This window comes from Bombyx mandarina, chromosome 17 (assembly GCF_030267445.1).
Source record: "Bombyx mandarina strain Sakado chromosome 17, ASM3026744v2".
Taxonomy (NCBI): domain Eukaryota; kingdom Metazoa; phylum Arthropoda; class Insecta; order Lepidoptera; family Bombycidae; genus Bombyx; species Bombyx mandarina.
The window spans coordinates 816,522-831,672 of record NC_143223.1 but is presented as its reverse complement, the minus strand read 5'-3'; the positions used below and the strand labels follow the sequence as shown (position 1 = coordinate 831,672).

The 15,151-nt window shown below is 37.7% G+C and overlaps 2 protein-coding genes across 3 annotated transcripts; both read right to left on the bottom strand.

Annotated features, from left to right (window-relative positions):
- Nucleotides 1-428: 428 nt before the first annotated feature.
- mRpS33 (mitochondrial ribosomal protein S33) lies at nucleotides 429-1,077 on the bottom strand. 2 transcript variants are annotated; one of them, XM_028176536.2, is made up of 2 exons: nucleotides 1,009-1,077; nucleotides 429-857 (listed from the first exon to the last, which is right to left on the bottom strand). In XM_028176536.2, exon 2 carries the CDS (start codon nucleotides 842-844, stop codon nucleotides 488-490), a length of 357 nt encoding a protein of 118 aa, XP_028032337.1. In that variant the 5' UTR covers nucleotides 845-857; nucleotides 1,009-1,077; the 3' UTR covers nucleotides 429-487. The 2 variants fall into 2 exon arrangements, with proteins under 2 accessions (XP_028032337.1, XP_028032338.1); XM_028176537.2 differs by having other exon boundaries at nucleotides 929-1,049.
- A 1,089-nt stretch (nucleotides 1,078-2,166) lies between these two features.
- Nucleotides 2,167-15,036, bottom strand: Sgsh (N-sulfoglucosamine sulfohydrolase). Its single transcript, XM_028176510.2, has 10 exons — nucleotides 14,895-15,036; nucleotides 10,677-10,806; nucleotides 8,984-9,120; nucleotides 6,960-7,116; nucleotides 6,311-6,485; nucleotides 5,933-5,996; nucleotides 4,739-5,047; nucleotides 3,781-3,953; nucleotides 3,032-3,161; nucleotides 2,167-2,604 (listed from the first exon to the last, which is right to left on the bottom strand). The coding sequence occupies exons 1-10, from the start codon at nucleotides 14,989-14,991 to the stop codon at nucleotides 2,432-2,434; spliced, it is 1,545 nt and encodes a 514-aa protein (XP_028032311.2). The 5' UTR covers nucleotides 14,992-15,036; the 3' UTR covers nucleotides 2,167-2,431.
- Between the last annotated feature and the right edge of the window lie 115 nt (nucleotides 15,037-15,151).

Sequence of the window (15,151 nt, the reverse complement as noted above, 5' to 3'; positions counted from 1 at the left end):
GCACATGCAATTTTTTGCCATAACTAAGAAGTAATTTTTCAAATGTTTTATATAACACAAAATCAATTTCATGAAAGGTGCATGTTGAAGTACACATCAAACAATAAATGTATATTTCTTTAAATAAAGAATATAAGCAGTTCTGGGAGTTCATCACTTTAACCTATCACAACACTCTAAACCTACATACATTAAGAACCTGTTTCATTCATTTGAATCATAGTTGAGATTATTGATAGTTTATTTTAATTAACTGCCTTACTTTCAAGCATCCCACTTTATAGTTAAGATATGAATAACATTCTTGTGAATAAATTTGAAAATACGCCTCTACATTTAATACGGTGTGCATTAATATAAGGTAAGGCAAGGTAACAATAATAACGTATTTTATTAACGTAAGGTGTAGGTAATGAGTTGTTATTAAATTGTTACTAAATAGTGATTTTTATTTTACATATTAATTATACTAAACATACTACGCCACTTATTCTTTTTCTTCCGCCTTCTTATCAAGCAACCGCCTCCAAACCTTGACTTTACCTCGGAGTTCTCGCAATCTCTTCATCTCCTCCTTAAAGTCTTGATGCTCATCACGGAATAGACCATAATCTCTTAAATTCATCATCAGTTTATGCGTCTCCATGTGTCTAGGATAATAGTGTATAATTTCCTCATTTGTGTGCAGAGGTCGAGCAGAGAAGATTTTGACAACCTTCATGGACTTGGAGTTGGTAGGTAGGGCAACTTCGCCAAAGATCCTATTGGACAGGCGCTTCATTCGTCGCGCGTACGTTGTCGACGCATTAATTAGTTGAGCATATTTTGTATAATTTGTGGCCATTGTTTACTTTCAACTAAAACAAAAAATTTAGGTTATAAAAAAATATCATGTCCAACACAAAATTTTATAGTTTATATGGTTTACCGAAAAATAAATTTAAAGGTTTTAATTTGGTATTTAAAATAAAAACTGTATGATTTAGCTTTTAAAATGTAAATCCGTACCTAATAGTCTATCTACGATTTGACATTCATTATTGACAGACCATAGATTATACACTTAATATATTTGAGAGACGGCCAATGAATAATTTTGTTAAAAATGGTGTAATGTGACGGGCAAAGAGATCGAGCCCATAAGATAATATTTATTATGAGAGTGAAATGAGATTGAAAATTCATTTATGATTATTATTCAGCTATTGAAAGAATGTATTCCTAGTGATTCATTTGTAAAACGAATAGTTCTTCTTGATATTTCAATCAATGATAGAGTCAACTTTTAATAAACGGCATTCCATAAAATTATTATTTTAAGCACCGTTATTATACATTAAAACCCGAAAAACACCAAGAAGATGAATTAAGAACAGTTTTGAAGAATCCCTGCAAGATAGTGGGAAACGCAGGAAACACGCACTTGAGATGCGGTACTGGAGAAAAACGCTTGGGATATGGTCAACTGAATATCGCACCAACGAGTACATTATTGAGGAATTGAAAATAGTTAAGCATCTCTCCGGCACGGTGCTGTCTCAATATCATGGCATTTTTTGAACATGTATCACGGAGTTGATACCTTTCCGTGGAGCGCACGGTCGTGCAGGGCAGGATAGTGTGTCCGACTGCGCGGCAGGTCTCCCGTATGGTGGACTGACCAGGTCAAGGCTCAACTTAGCGACGTAGCGACGCAAAAAAAGAACATTTTTGTTTCGCGAATACATGACTTGTAACGTAAAAGCTACTCTCACCGTCTTTTCACAATACGTTTAAAGAAATGAATGTGTTATCGGACAAAATATAAAATTAATTGTGTTATTAAGCCGCTAATCAAATATTCAGTAATAAAGTACTTTTTAAAGAAGATTGATTGTCAGAATCGGAATATGGTAGCTTATATCAGTCAGATCCTCAACCCAAAATATTAGGGTCGGACGAGTTAGAGTAAAAGTCCTTTTTCGGTCAGTACCAAAATTCTTGTCCACATTAACATAGAAACAAATAGTATTGGTGTTCTGGCTACATTGGCAGAAATGTGCCGGGAAAATGTTGTAAAATAATCAGCGTATCGGCTGTTTGTTTTAATTTTTTCAATAAAGAGTTTAGATACCGTAATTTACCTACGTACTTACGAAATTGTATCCAAAGAAAAAACGAAACGAATAGAATCAATTTTTTTAATTCTTAATAACAACAAATAAAAAATTTATAACAATAAATCTCAACTTACTTTTATTTGTGAAGCTATGAAAATTTTACAGTTATTCTTAAAAGTAGCAGTTAGCACGTTAAATGTTATTGTAAAAAATATATTTCTTAGATTTATATTTGTTCTTTAATATTAAAAAGATTTAAAATATCTATCTACAGTTTCACATTAACCTAACGGTATTTAAATTCCTCAATAGATATGTCAATGCAATGAAAGCTATAGTGTATGATAGTTTAGGATTCCGTTGTCTAGACTGCGGCACACGGCGTTGTCCGAGTCGCGTTCCATGACGGCGTCGGGCGAACACAGCCACGGGTCGCGGGTGGAGCGCTGCCATCGCGACAATCGTTCTCGGAGATTCGACTCCACCTCCTCCAGGGATGGTTTCCCTTGATCATCAAAGAAAGTATTAAGGTCAGAAAATAAAACTGCTAACAATCTTCATATCACATCGTTGGTGATTTGTAAGAGATCATCGCCGTCGCGTATCGTCTTGAGAGATAAGTCTTTTGTCTTTTTATAAGTGAATTACTGTAGCATTGGTATTTAATTAAACATGCCAAAAAAGTACTGTTATCGAATTAATATTGTTCACATCTGAGACGTCACCACACTATCACTATTTACTCTGGTTTGTTTATACTCTCTTTTCACCTGTGTTGCCTTGAGCGGCCTGTGCCTAAACTAGTCCAATACACTTCTAGGATTTACGACTCTCAGAGGTTAAACAGAGCCCATAGACATCGCCATATCACTACCTTGTAACACGAGATCAAAGTATCAATTTATTCTATAGATATTGGATATTAAGGTTACCATGTAAGTTATTGGTTTCTGCCGGATCCTTACGAAGGTCGTAGAGCTCCCACTGCGGCCGGTAGTAATATTGCTTCAGCGTCTTGTACCAAGGTAGAGGCTGCTTGCTGCGCGTTCTGTTTAATAGGTCCTATGAATTACAGATTATAAAATTAATGACTTGTTAGATTTCGTGTGCTTTCCTTTATATTGACTGATAACGTGAAAACAAGAAACGTTTCAGAGATAGTTTGATGAATATCTAAATAAATAAAACCCGAAGCGAGGGGTCACTTATCCAAAAGACCACAGGCTCCACAAAAAAGGAGTAGCATTTTTAATATCATTATTTTAGTTTTTTAGAAGTCTTATTAACGTTCCGTCAGTGCTTACTGTAAATTAGTCTCCCTGTTTTTAAGGGAATGGAAAATGATGTTTGTTTCAAAATAATTACGGTACATTGAATCACAACGACTAGATTAAGTTTGCCTATGGTTATTAAAATCTTGGGAGGCCATTTTTGAGCTGCAGTTTCTTTATATAATTTAATTGTTTTATCAAATTCTGCAATCTTGAACAACCGTGGTAGGGAGTTTACGAGCTCACACAAGTAATATCATGTCGAGTTCTCACGCAAAGCAATCAAGGGTCCGGTCTGAAGGATGAGATAGTTGTTGTATTAGAACAGAGAATTAGAGCTTACGTTTCAAAATGAGGGGCGGTTTTGCATTAAAAAGAAATTAAATATTTTCAATGTGCACTAATATAACCTGGAATGTGGGCGAGACGTATAGATCTTGGTCGATCGGGAACGGCATCCCGTAGTTGAGGTTGTGCAGCAGCTTGTAGCGGCGCGTGCGCACGGCGCGCATCGGGTAGTACATCGTGATCTCGTGGTGCGTCTGGGAGGCGAACACCGCGTCCGAGTCCGAGGGCGGCGGCTCTGCAACCCACAACGGAGCACCCCTTGTAGCAACCACTGGACCCTGGGCTGGTGGCGGACTGGTGCCCAGGGCAGCAATAACAATTCATTGTGTTATCGAAATCACTTTTAAAAGTATGAGTTTGCGTTAGTCTTGCCCAAAACCATTTGTAACTATTTATTTATTTTGTAGTTTTCGGTGCACATAAAATAAAACCGTTTAACTTAAAAGTTTTTTTTACCGATTTTTATTCAGAGTATATCTACATAATATGTCGATGTATATATTACGTACATATGTATTTATGGGTGTATGTTCCCTATAGACGCCCCAACGGCTGAACCGATTTCGTTAAAATTTTCACGAACTCTTCAAATTAACCTAGCATATGATCCTGGGAAGTTTGGAAGCGAACTTTAAGCAATATTTCCAGTACCAATTGTGAACCTTTTTTTTCTGGTGTTTACTCAATTTATGTACTATATGTGTAAACTAGCGACCCGCCCTCGCTTCGCTTCGGAAACTGTAATTTATTATTGATTTCTCCACTATTTAATGGATGTTATTATACATATAAACCTTTCTCTTCGATCACTCTATCTATTAAAAAAAAAAAAACGCATCAAAATCCGTTGCGTAGTTTTAAAGATTTAAGCATACATAGGGACAGACAGATATAGGGACGGAGAAAGCGATTTGTTTTATACTATGTAGTGATAATGAGGTGGTATTATATCTCCGTGGCTGACTCGAAGACATTCCGATTACACCATACTATAGCATATTAAGGTAATATTGGTCTGACCTTTCTCCAGTATAGGTAAGAGACTCTTTGGTGTATCTCCATCCCAAATGTCATTTGTCATTTCTTTCTCAATTCTAAACCAGTCTAGCACGGTTGGCATTATGTCCAGTAAGCTGACCATGGCGCCTGAAGCCTCGTTTTTTCTGGCTGAAGATGAAGGTGAGCGTATGATGAGGGGCTCCCGTAATCCCGGATCGTAAAAATTAGTTCTCCCCGATGGAAATGGTATGCCGTTGTCTGAAGTGTAGATGACTAACGTATCGTCAGCGTGCCCTGCGCTTTCCAGTTCTTTCAGAATAAGGGCGACCCCTGAAAAAGGTTTGCGAAAATGTAATAAGGACAATATTAAGTAGTATTTACCCAAGTTGAGGAAACTAAAGGAAGGTTTTAAATTTTATTATTGCATTACTCTTGAAGCACCGGACCTACTGTTCACTTATATATTGATAGCTTCAGTCCCCAGTCAGTCGATACATATTCAAAAACGGGGTTGGTTGTTTGTCAATAAATAACCAACCTATTTTGGAATAGGTATGTACTGGAACTGGTCACAGAAGCGGCAGCATACCGCCCCGGTGGAGCAAACTGGCGTCTGGCCAGGAGCGTCTACGCTACGAAGTTCACCTTTCATTTGCTGTAACCCCGCCTCCATACGGGATCTCCTGCTTACCACAAGAGCCTCCACGGCGAAGGGATCCATAGGAAACGTCACACGGTCAGTACTCACCAACCGCCATCTTGAGACACGTATCATGTTACGAAAAAGATTGTTTAAGTAATGTATAATATTTGTGATATGACGATAACCAAGTTGCGCCGATTTTAATTAATATTACAACTATTTTAGTTCGCTGTGATGAATACGAAACTTTTAACTGTGTACATATGATCTCTTTTTTTTAATGCTTAATCGGATGGACGATCTCACAGCTCACATGGTGTTAAGTGGTTACTGGAGCCTATATACATCTACAACGTAATTGCGTCACCCACCTTGAGATATAAGTCCTAAGGTATAGTCAGTATCAGTATAGGTACAACGGCTGCCCCACCCTTCAAACCGAAACGCATTACTGCTTCACGGCAGAAATAATTAGGGCGGTGGTGCCTACCCGTGCGGACTCACAAGAGGTCCTACCACCAGTAAATAATCTAATTAAAGCTCGTAGATACAGTAATATACAGTCGGTTCACCTTGGTCGAGTCGCGACATCGTTGTGTACTGGGCGGCAATGTCCCTCCTGGCCGCCTCCGTGTCCTGCAAGTTGCGATAATGCTTATAAAACCTGCGTTACGTGCCTCCAATGAACGATAATACGGGCCATTGATACCCTGCAGCAGTTGAAGTACTAATATTTATATTTCTAGTGCAAAGCATCTATTTTGCAATATAGGCAATTCAGTAAATATTCATGATCAGGTGGAATGTGAGCTTTCCCGTACAACTAAACCAAACAAGGGTTTTTTTATTTCCCTTGTAGGCAGACAAGCAGACTGCCCACCTGATGGTGAGAGGTTACCGTCGCCCATGGACTTCAGCAATGCTAGGGGCAGAGCCAAGCCGTTGCCTACCTGTATGAAGTAAGGTAGTTGAATCTCGTCCCACTGATAGTACCACGGCTGCCAGTCTGGAATGGTGCCCATTCCTTCTTCGCCGGAGCCGAACCTCTCGCAGAAGGGCCCGTACTGCGGGTCGCTGTGTCCGCAGCGGTGCGGGTCATGGAAGGCCACGTACAAGAAGAAGGGCCTAAGAAATCGGATCAACATCGACCGTCAACATTACAAAAACGGTATGACTGAAACAGTTTACTAAACATCCGGTATTATTGAAAAAGATTCTGCATCTGCATTAATGAAACAAATTGATCCCAAAGCTAATTAAAAGCTGTTAAACGAATTTCTGTCCGAAATCCAGGATGCTGACGTGTTTGCCGATAGTTGGGGAATACTTTTTTCCAAAATAATGTTATTATTAGCATAATAATAGTACTTAATAATTTTAATAATGTTTTTTGCACTAACGAGTTACGCGTTTTGGTGCAAACTGTAAGCCTGACTTTGTATTGAATGGAATAAATAAATAAATAAATAACTCTTCCAAAAACATTCAGTTAAAGGTTTAAAATTTCACGCCAAAGTTTAATACTTTAATATTATACATTTATTGGGTTTTGCGACTCCATACAAAGACATGTTTTAAGCCTGACTAATGTTTGCTTACTTGTTTTCCTTGTTTGCACTCGCGATGAACTCCCGGGCGAGCAGCTTCATGTGGGTGATGTTGCGACCGACCTGATTAATGTGGTTGTTTTCCTCCGTCTGCTCATAATCAAACTGATACACGCTCGAAGGCCCGACGTGCTTTTTACCAATTATACCTGTTCATAATGAGTAAAACGCAGTTAAATTCACACTACACGTGAGGATGCGTTAGTGCCAGTAACCGTGACTGTTGGTAAGCAACGGGCTACTGAGCTCGCGGATCATAGCTCCCTGGTGAATGTGACCACTTCTTTGAGATCAGGCCCACCGAGAACGGGCTCGCAGTGTGCTTAGTGCGAGTTTATTAACTTCTCTACCGCGTTAAAGTTAACTCAAATTTGTATGGCGTTAGAACAGCGCCCCTAGCGGCAAACGTGATGGAGTTGTTTCAACTACATCAAATGTGGGTTAACTTTTACGTGATCGAGAAGTTAAAAAACTCGCACTTTTTTTTTATTCCTACCTATGCTGATAGCCTTGAGAGGCTAGATATATCAGCTTCACCCTAACGTGAGCTCACGGGGCTCAAACCGGAGTGTTGCCAACACTGGCCCTAGCAAGAGCAATGCTTCCCAGAATCTACCGCAGGATCGGAAAAGTGACCCACTGAGAAGATACGGCGAGAAACTCAGTGGGCTCTTCGGCGAGGACGGTGACCGGTGCTTGTGGTGCCTAAAAGCACCGTTAATGGATCGGGAGGATCTGTAATGAAGTGTTTTAGGCGACGTCGACTGTTTAGCACGACGTTTTAGTTTAGGTCTACAGGACCGGGTATGTAATTTCCAGCGGCCACGACAAGAGGGTTCTCATGTCGTGCCGCCTTCTCAAAGCGGCGCAATGATGCCGACTATAGATACTTACTTACTGAGTTAAGTTCCAGGTCATCATGGAACTCGCACTAAGCACACTAGAAGGATACCGCGCAAGGGCGTTACTTTCACGACGACGGTTTGTTCAACATAAAATTCCTCTCTAAAAGCCCGATAGAATAAGCAGAAAGGTAATCAGGGGACCGCATTGTTAGTTTTGCAGGCGGCCGATAAAACGCGGAGTGGCCTGTTGGAAACATTTTTAAGATGAAAGACCCCATTACATTCATACAAGGATGGTCTGATACAAACCAGAAAGTATGTGATTGTTATGTGGATGGAAAGGAATATAACTTTTTAGGTTTTTACAAATTGTAAATGCATAAAACAGTTAACCCTAACAGTATCCTGAAGGCATTGGCAAATCGTTATGACTGTCAGTACTTGAACGATTTTACCATGGTTCACTTGCGGATTAACAAAAGAATAATACCCTCGTAAATAAAAATAAGGTAGAAATTGTAAGTAATGCTTAGAAATAATATTATAATTAAAGTTGAGAAGGCCTACTTGTTCGTTTATTTTATTTTGTTTTTTTTTTCATTCTTTGATTACTATTATCCGATAAATAAATGAATTATTATTATTAAAACACAAAAATGTTTTATATGTCCGTGTTAACAGAAATAAAAAAAAGAATGGAGACTTGAAATCTTTACAGCGAAGTCTATGTATATAACACGGCCTATAGAAACTATTTAGTGACATAATCGAGCAGTAACAATACAAACATACCCGATCCTGTAGACCGAATGGTAAACAGTCGACGTCGCCGAAAACACGTCATTACGGATCCTCCCGATCCATTAACGGTGCTTTTAGGCACCACAAGCACCGGTCACCGTCCTCGTCGAATCCGTCGCTTGCGACGAAGGGCTCAACGAGCGAATTAACCCATAGACACAGCCCACTGAGTTTCTCGTCGGATCTTCTAAGTGGGTCGCGTTTCCGATCCGGTGGTAGATTCTACGAAGCACTGCTCTTGCTAGGGTCAGTGTTAGCATAACCCCGGTTTAAGCCCCGTGAGCTCACCTACTAGTTAAGATTACGCTGAAATATTCTCTCGGGGCTATCAGCTTAGGTAGAAAAAAAAAACAACAAGAAATATTCGCACCCGTCATAATTCCGTTCTCGCGCAGTAAGTTCGGCAGACTGGTCACGTTGTCGAAGGAGTTGAAGTGGTGGACGCCGTGGTGCAGCCCGTACATTCCGTTCTGGTGACTCGGCGACCCAGTCAGGAGTGCTGCCCGACTGTTAATCCGCCGAGAAAAAAAACTCCATTAAACAACTTTTGTTTGTTTTTTATATTCTGCAGAAAGTTTTTAAATAAATAGCCGTGTTTATCCATGCAGGTTTACTAGTGGTAGGACCTCTTGTGAGTCCGCACGAGTAGGTACCACCACACTACCTATTTCAGCCGTGAAGCAGTAGTGCGTTTCTGTTTGAAGGGTGGGGCAGCCGTTGTGACTATACTTGAGACCTTAGAACTTAACTCGAAGTGGGTAGCGCATTTACGTTGTAGATGTCTATGGGCTCCAGTAACCACTTAACACCAGGTGGGCTGTGAGCTCGTCCACCCACATAATCAATAAAAAAAAAAGTTTACAATACTCCACTTCCTATTGCATTTAATTGCAAATATTGCATGCAAGTTCCTATTCACTACTGAAAGTTGGGACACACAATCGCTTCACTCGAGTACACAGGGCCTCTTATCATTAGGCTACTGAAGCTTCAAACCTTGAAACTCTTGAAAAATTTATGAAATCATTTAATATCATCAGTAACAGGAAACATAATGGTGTGTCCCAAGGTTAAGTTGAGTAGGATTTAGGCACTTGGCAAGACTCGAGAGGACGCATGGATCACCAATTGCCATGAGCTTCTTTATTGATTTTTAAAGGACTTCATTTTTGCTGGTGGTAGCACGTCTTATGAGTTCGCACGGGTAGGTACAACCACCCCACATATTTCTGCCGTGAAGCACTAATGCGTTTCGGTTTAAAAGGTGGGGCAGTTGTTGATTTGTTAAAACTGAGGCCTTAGAACTCATGTTTTAAGGTATGTGACGGCATTTACAAAATGAAAAAAAAAACAACTTTAAAACCAATGAGGAGGTAATCAATTCGGCTGTTTTTTTTGTATGAACGGAGGTTGATGTTTCTTTCATTCAAATTCCAGGCCACCAGTAGGTAGTTTTTGTGTTATCTTTAATAATGCACATTTGATTGACATCGACTATCTAGAATATTCTCAATCAAATGTGAATTATATTCACATGCATCTAGATTCTAGATGATATTTTAGTCTCTTTTGTTGAAGTACAATTGGGCTAACTAAGACGTACAATATAGATTGTAAAAGAAAATTTAAAGATATCTAAAGAATGGGTTATTACGAAAAGTGAGACGGTTTCCACCGAAGGCTGTTGAGAAACAAGTGACGCTGATAAAACAATGACAATCGTTCGATTCTTTATTAGTGATGATCCCGGTTTATCACCCAGAGGCGCGATGGGCCACTGGGGGGCCAACATACTCTTTCTCAGTGGTTCCAGTTTGATGTGATGACCTTCTTCAAACGAATCTTGAAAACAGCTCTTGACAGTTTGGTAGTCTTAGTAGGGGCTTTACTCCAGACCTTGACGATATCCAATAATGACTGTAATCACATTCCATTAGATCGGTCTGCTTCAGTCTGTGTATTGCTGTTGATAGGCTACATAAAATGCTGTATATTTATTTGTGCTTTTTGGATGGCGAATATTAATACCTTAGAAGGATCTTCGTTTCTCGCGTGTATCTTACCTTGGGGAGCAACTGCTCACTGATGTGAATGCATTGTTGAACAACAGGCCGTTTCGCGCTAATTCATCTATATTCGGCGTTTGGCATATTTTGTTGCGATACGCGCCTATCTCAAAACCACCATCGTCCGCTATAAATTAAACAGAAAAAACATTTAGCATAGAAAACATAGCTTGTCGTTGTCATCGATTTTATATGACTCTTATCTACTTCTACTAGTACTAATACATCATTAATTATTATAAACGGCACCCTTATTTTAGGAAGTCACCGTGGCTTAAAGGTTAAGATTGCCGGTGCATTCGTGTCGTGACGGTAAAGGAATAACATCATATAATAAGAATCAAACCCACAAAAACTATAATTTACGTTATTACTGATGGTAGGACGTCTTGCGAGCCCGCACGGGTGGGCACCACTACCCTGCATATTTATGCCACGAAACAGTCATGCGTTTCGTTTTGAAAGGTGAGAGAGCCGTTATACCTCGAGATGGCGGCGGCATTGATGCGATGTGTGGGGTTTGGTGACCACTTAACATCGGGTGGGCCATGAGTTCGTCCATCCCTTAATACTTTTCGTGACTCTGGTGTCACCCTGGATAATGTACTGTTGAGCTTCGGATCTCCCTCTGACAACTACATTAACCTCTAACTAAACATCTGTGGTTCAGAAGATAACTGCATTTTGCTTGTAGTCATTGTTTGAAATAAGTTGAACGAACATGATAAGGTCTATCTCGTTTTGACGCGTTTAACTGAATGAGCGGCCTAGCGGTACTTCTGTTGTCAGGGCTGTCATCGAACAGTTGAAATAATTAGTACCTAAATTAGTTTTTTGTAATAATGTTTTTAACATTTTTAAAGTGAACTAAATTGTCGATACTATAGCCATGTTTCGGCTTGAAAAACCCATTGTAGGACACCCTGTATAGTAATTGAGTGTACCGTAAAATGGGGTAAATAGGGACAAAATCGAACTTCAGATTGAATTTTAACATAGTTCCAATTAAATAGTCACTGCTCAACCAAAGAAATAAGTTGAGTCTTGAACGTACATATGTGATAAAAACCGTTACATTATTTTAATTATTCAATTTAAAGAAATAATCGGAAAAATAATGGCCATCCCAATTTACCCCGCATTCGGGGTAAATTGACACGGGTAAGGGTTAAATTGGGATATTTGTAAGGGTTGTCAGTTCGCGGTACTGCGATATATAGGTAGGTAGGTAGGTGCCATACAATTATTTATATGGACCGAAATGATGAATACAATCCATAATTTAAGCACAATACACAACATAGTGTAAATTAAGCTGGTTTCTATTCCGAAGCGATGTGACGTGAATGATAATCAACAATACAATGATCAAAAAAAGTATGTGCATGTTATATTTTAGAAAATTATTATTTAATATCTTAAAAATCACAACTCTGAAACAAAATCATAAAATAGAAAACAAAAGGACTGGAAATGCAATAATACAATTTTATTTAATCAACATTTTCAAAATAATCTTTGAGCAAGAGTAAGATATCAGGTGAATAAGATAAAAAAGCAGATTTATCTGATTACTGCCTATAATAACAAAAATAAAAGAAATTCTTTCTAAACTAAATAACTAAACTCAATTAATTCACTCACTCATAATTGGAACCTAGATATCTCGGATTTTTAATTAATGTTACATTTAAAATCTGAGGCCTGTTTTTATTTGTGTGTGCGTTGTGAATGTTAAAAAAATCATGATTCGACGCGTGAATAGATTCTGAAATAACAAAAGTTTTGATTCGTTTGAGTTCTTTTTAATTTTTAATTTTATTTTATTGCTATAAAGGACATACGACCGGGCAGATATTACAAGGTAAATGTCGCGAAAAAATGTAATTATAGATATACTTTTCTTTTACCTATAGTACTTACATAAACTAACTGATAAACACATTAACCTTCTTTACATCACGCAATTGAGTAATAGTATAGGCTAAAAAATCTATTATAAGATATCAGTGACAACCCTAACAATCCATCCCTATTTTGTCTTTTGGCGTTCCAATTTTGTGTTTTCTCGTCCCTGATTTTTCCAGTCTCGTTCCAAATTACCCTACATACGTCCCAATTTTCCCCAAAAAGAAAGGAAAAATTATACATTTTTTATTTTGTCGAAATATTGTATTTAAAATAAGAATATTGCAACTTACCGTTTATTGTGGTATTTCCAGGAGTATTAAAAACTTATATAAACTGTGATCTTATTGAAAAAACAACGATAATATTACTTTTTTTAAAAGTTCTGTAAGCTGTTTTAAAACACACTTTTCAACCACTATTTTCAATTTAATTTGACGAATTTTTGGGACCAACTTAACTCATATTTAGTACTTCCATAGTTAACTTGGTTTTTCTTCTATACATTGATAAATATTAACATAAACAAAATTAGGTAGATTCCGTGCTACAGGTACTTTGAGAATCTTCCGCAGGTTTGTCCCAATTTACCCCAGGATCCCAATTTACCCCATGTCATGGTATTAAAAACCAATGAAGTAGGAAACCTATGGAAATGAAACGTCAACCAAAATTTCGTGCCACTGTGACGTCATCTGGCCACAAAACATGGCGGCTTTAGTGCTGTACAAAAGATTTCAATGTTATCAGGTTTTATCGATAAACGTTCTTGGCTCATTTTATTTTAAATATTGATGAGTATTATTTATTTGTAGAATTTATACTTATAGGGAAGTAAGTAGGTATATTGTTATGTGCAAATATGATATGATTTAGATGGGTGAAATCTAAGACAAGTTCGTCCTTCGAATTTGCCAAGTAAACGTTATGATGATTTTTAAAAGTTGCTACACTGATTTTATAAAGTTGTCGTTTGTCGCAAAACATAAAGATATGGCGTAGTTCAAAGCCATCAGCCCATTTCTAGCATGCTAAATGTTATCGTATTTTGAGTACGTGTTTTTCTTAGACTATTACAATCTATTTTAATTGTTTTGCTGACTCTAAAGTCCGTAACATACTACCGCAGTGCACCCCAAGGAAGGTGCGCCGCACCATTTGAATCACTTTCGCTTGAGAGTGATTCAAATTTTAAACTTATCAAGGGACCGCGTGAAAAAAAAAACACCTACTGAACATTTATTCATTAATTACAAACGTCATTCCTTGTGACTTCCTCTCTAAAATCACTTAATTATTAAATATTTAACAAATTTACAATAGTGTTTTACTCACTGCGGAATAAAACTATTTTATTGAAATAGTTCCGAAGAGATTTTGTTGGTAGCCTTTTTCCCGAAATATCTAAACAGAATGTCTAAATATGTTTTGATGACATATTTTAAAGTGGTATTTATGATTAGTGTCATGATCAATAGATTCCGACCGAAAAATGGATTTTTCGGATGAGGGCTCCATAATGAATTTAAATACATATAGATAATAGTTTTAGGGCATCGACTTTCTTGAGATCCTATAAAATACGTTTTAATTATTATTTTTGTATGTTTTAAGCATGATAAATTATGAAATTTTATATAATCAATCATATTAAATCGATATCAAAGTCAATAAATAATGTACAACCCAAAACAGACGGCCGAACTGACGTGACAATGACATTTGGCGCGCTAAACGTGGCGGATTTTCGGCCTCATTAGACGGAGACGGAGATATTTACGTATATTCATGTTTCATTTTATGTACGCACTGAAATACTGTTATATTGTTTTCCTGCGAGTTAAAGTACTGAGTAAGAACGAGATAGATATATGTTTATATATGTGCCTTCAAAATGGGTGCTATTTATATAAGCAATTGTACGTATAGAACAATATGTCGTGTCCCTACTATATAGGTCTATGTTAAAAACACTACGCTGGTAACAATGGTATCGGAAGAAGACTTTGCCAAACTAAAAAAAATACAAGTTGCATTCACAATAAATCACATCACATTAAAAACTGCGATTACATGTTCTTGTTTTTATGAAAGTATAATTTTAATGTGCTTAGATTTAATTCAGATGCGTGAAACTTTTATTGAAAAATCCAAAGATTAATATTAAGTGACTATGTGTATTATCTATGTTACAAACTACGTGGTTGAAGCTTTCAAATATTCGCTTGACCCAAAGCCAATCAATAAATAACACGAACTCTGAACTAAAAAGCTTACGTTGGAATGTAAGATATTAAACTGACTCACCTAATAGTAAAAGAACATTGCGGGCCTTATCAGATAATACAGTTTCAGTAATGAAAAAATAAAAGATAAGGGCAAGTTTGATGCCGGTAACTCGCATTATTAAAGTTTATCAGTTCTCTGTACTGAAGTTTGGTGTTTACTGTTACGGTTTGACGTGTCTGAGTGAAGTGTTGGCACTTGATGTTCTCTGGCGGTGTCCTACTTATCGACCGGTCCAAAATTGCCACCAAAATTCAAACTAGTTTCACCTTTTGAGA

What these genes read in the sequence shown, in the direction of transcription:
- mRpS33 (XM_028176536.2), bottom strand. Translation starts at nt 844, where the DNA reads ATGGCCACAAATTATACAAAATATGCTCAACTAATTAATGCGTCGACA.
- Sgsh (XM_028176510.2), bottom strand. Translation starts at nt 14,991, where the DNA reads ATGCGAGTTACCGGCATCAAACTTGCCCTTATCTTTTATTTTTTCATT. An exon ending in GTGAGCAGTTGCTCCCCAAG is followed by an intron (nt 9,121 to 10,676) that starts GTAAGATACACG and finishes GCGGATTAACAG; the next exon opens with TCGGGCAGCACTCCTGACTG. An exon ending in AACTACCTTACTTCATACAG is followed by an intron (nt 5,997 to 6,310) that starts GTAGGCAACGGC and finishes CGCAACTTGCAG; the next exon opens with GACACGGAGGCGGCCAGGAG.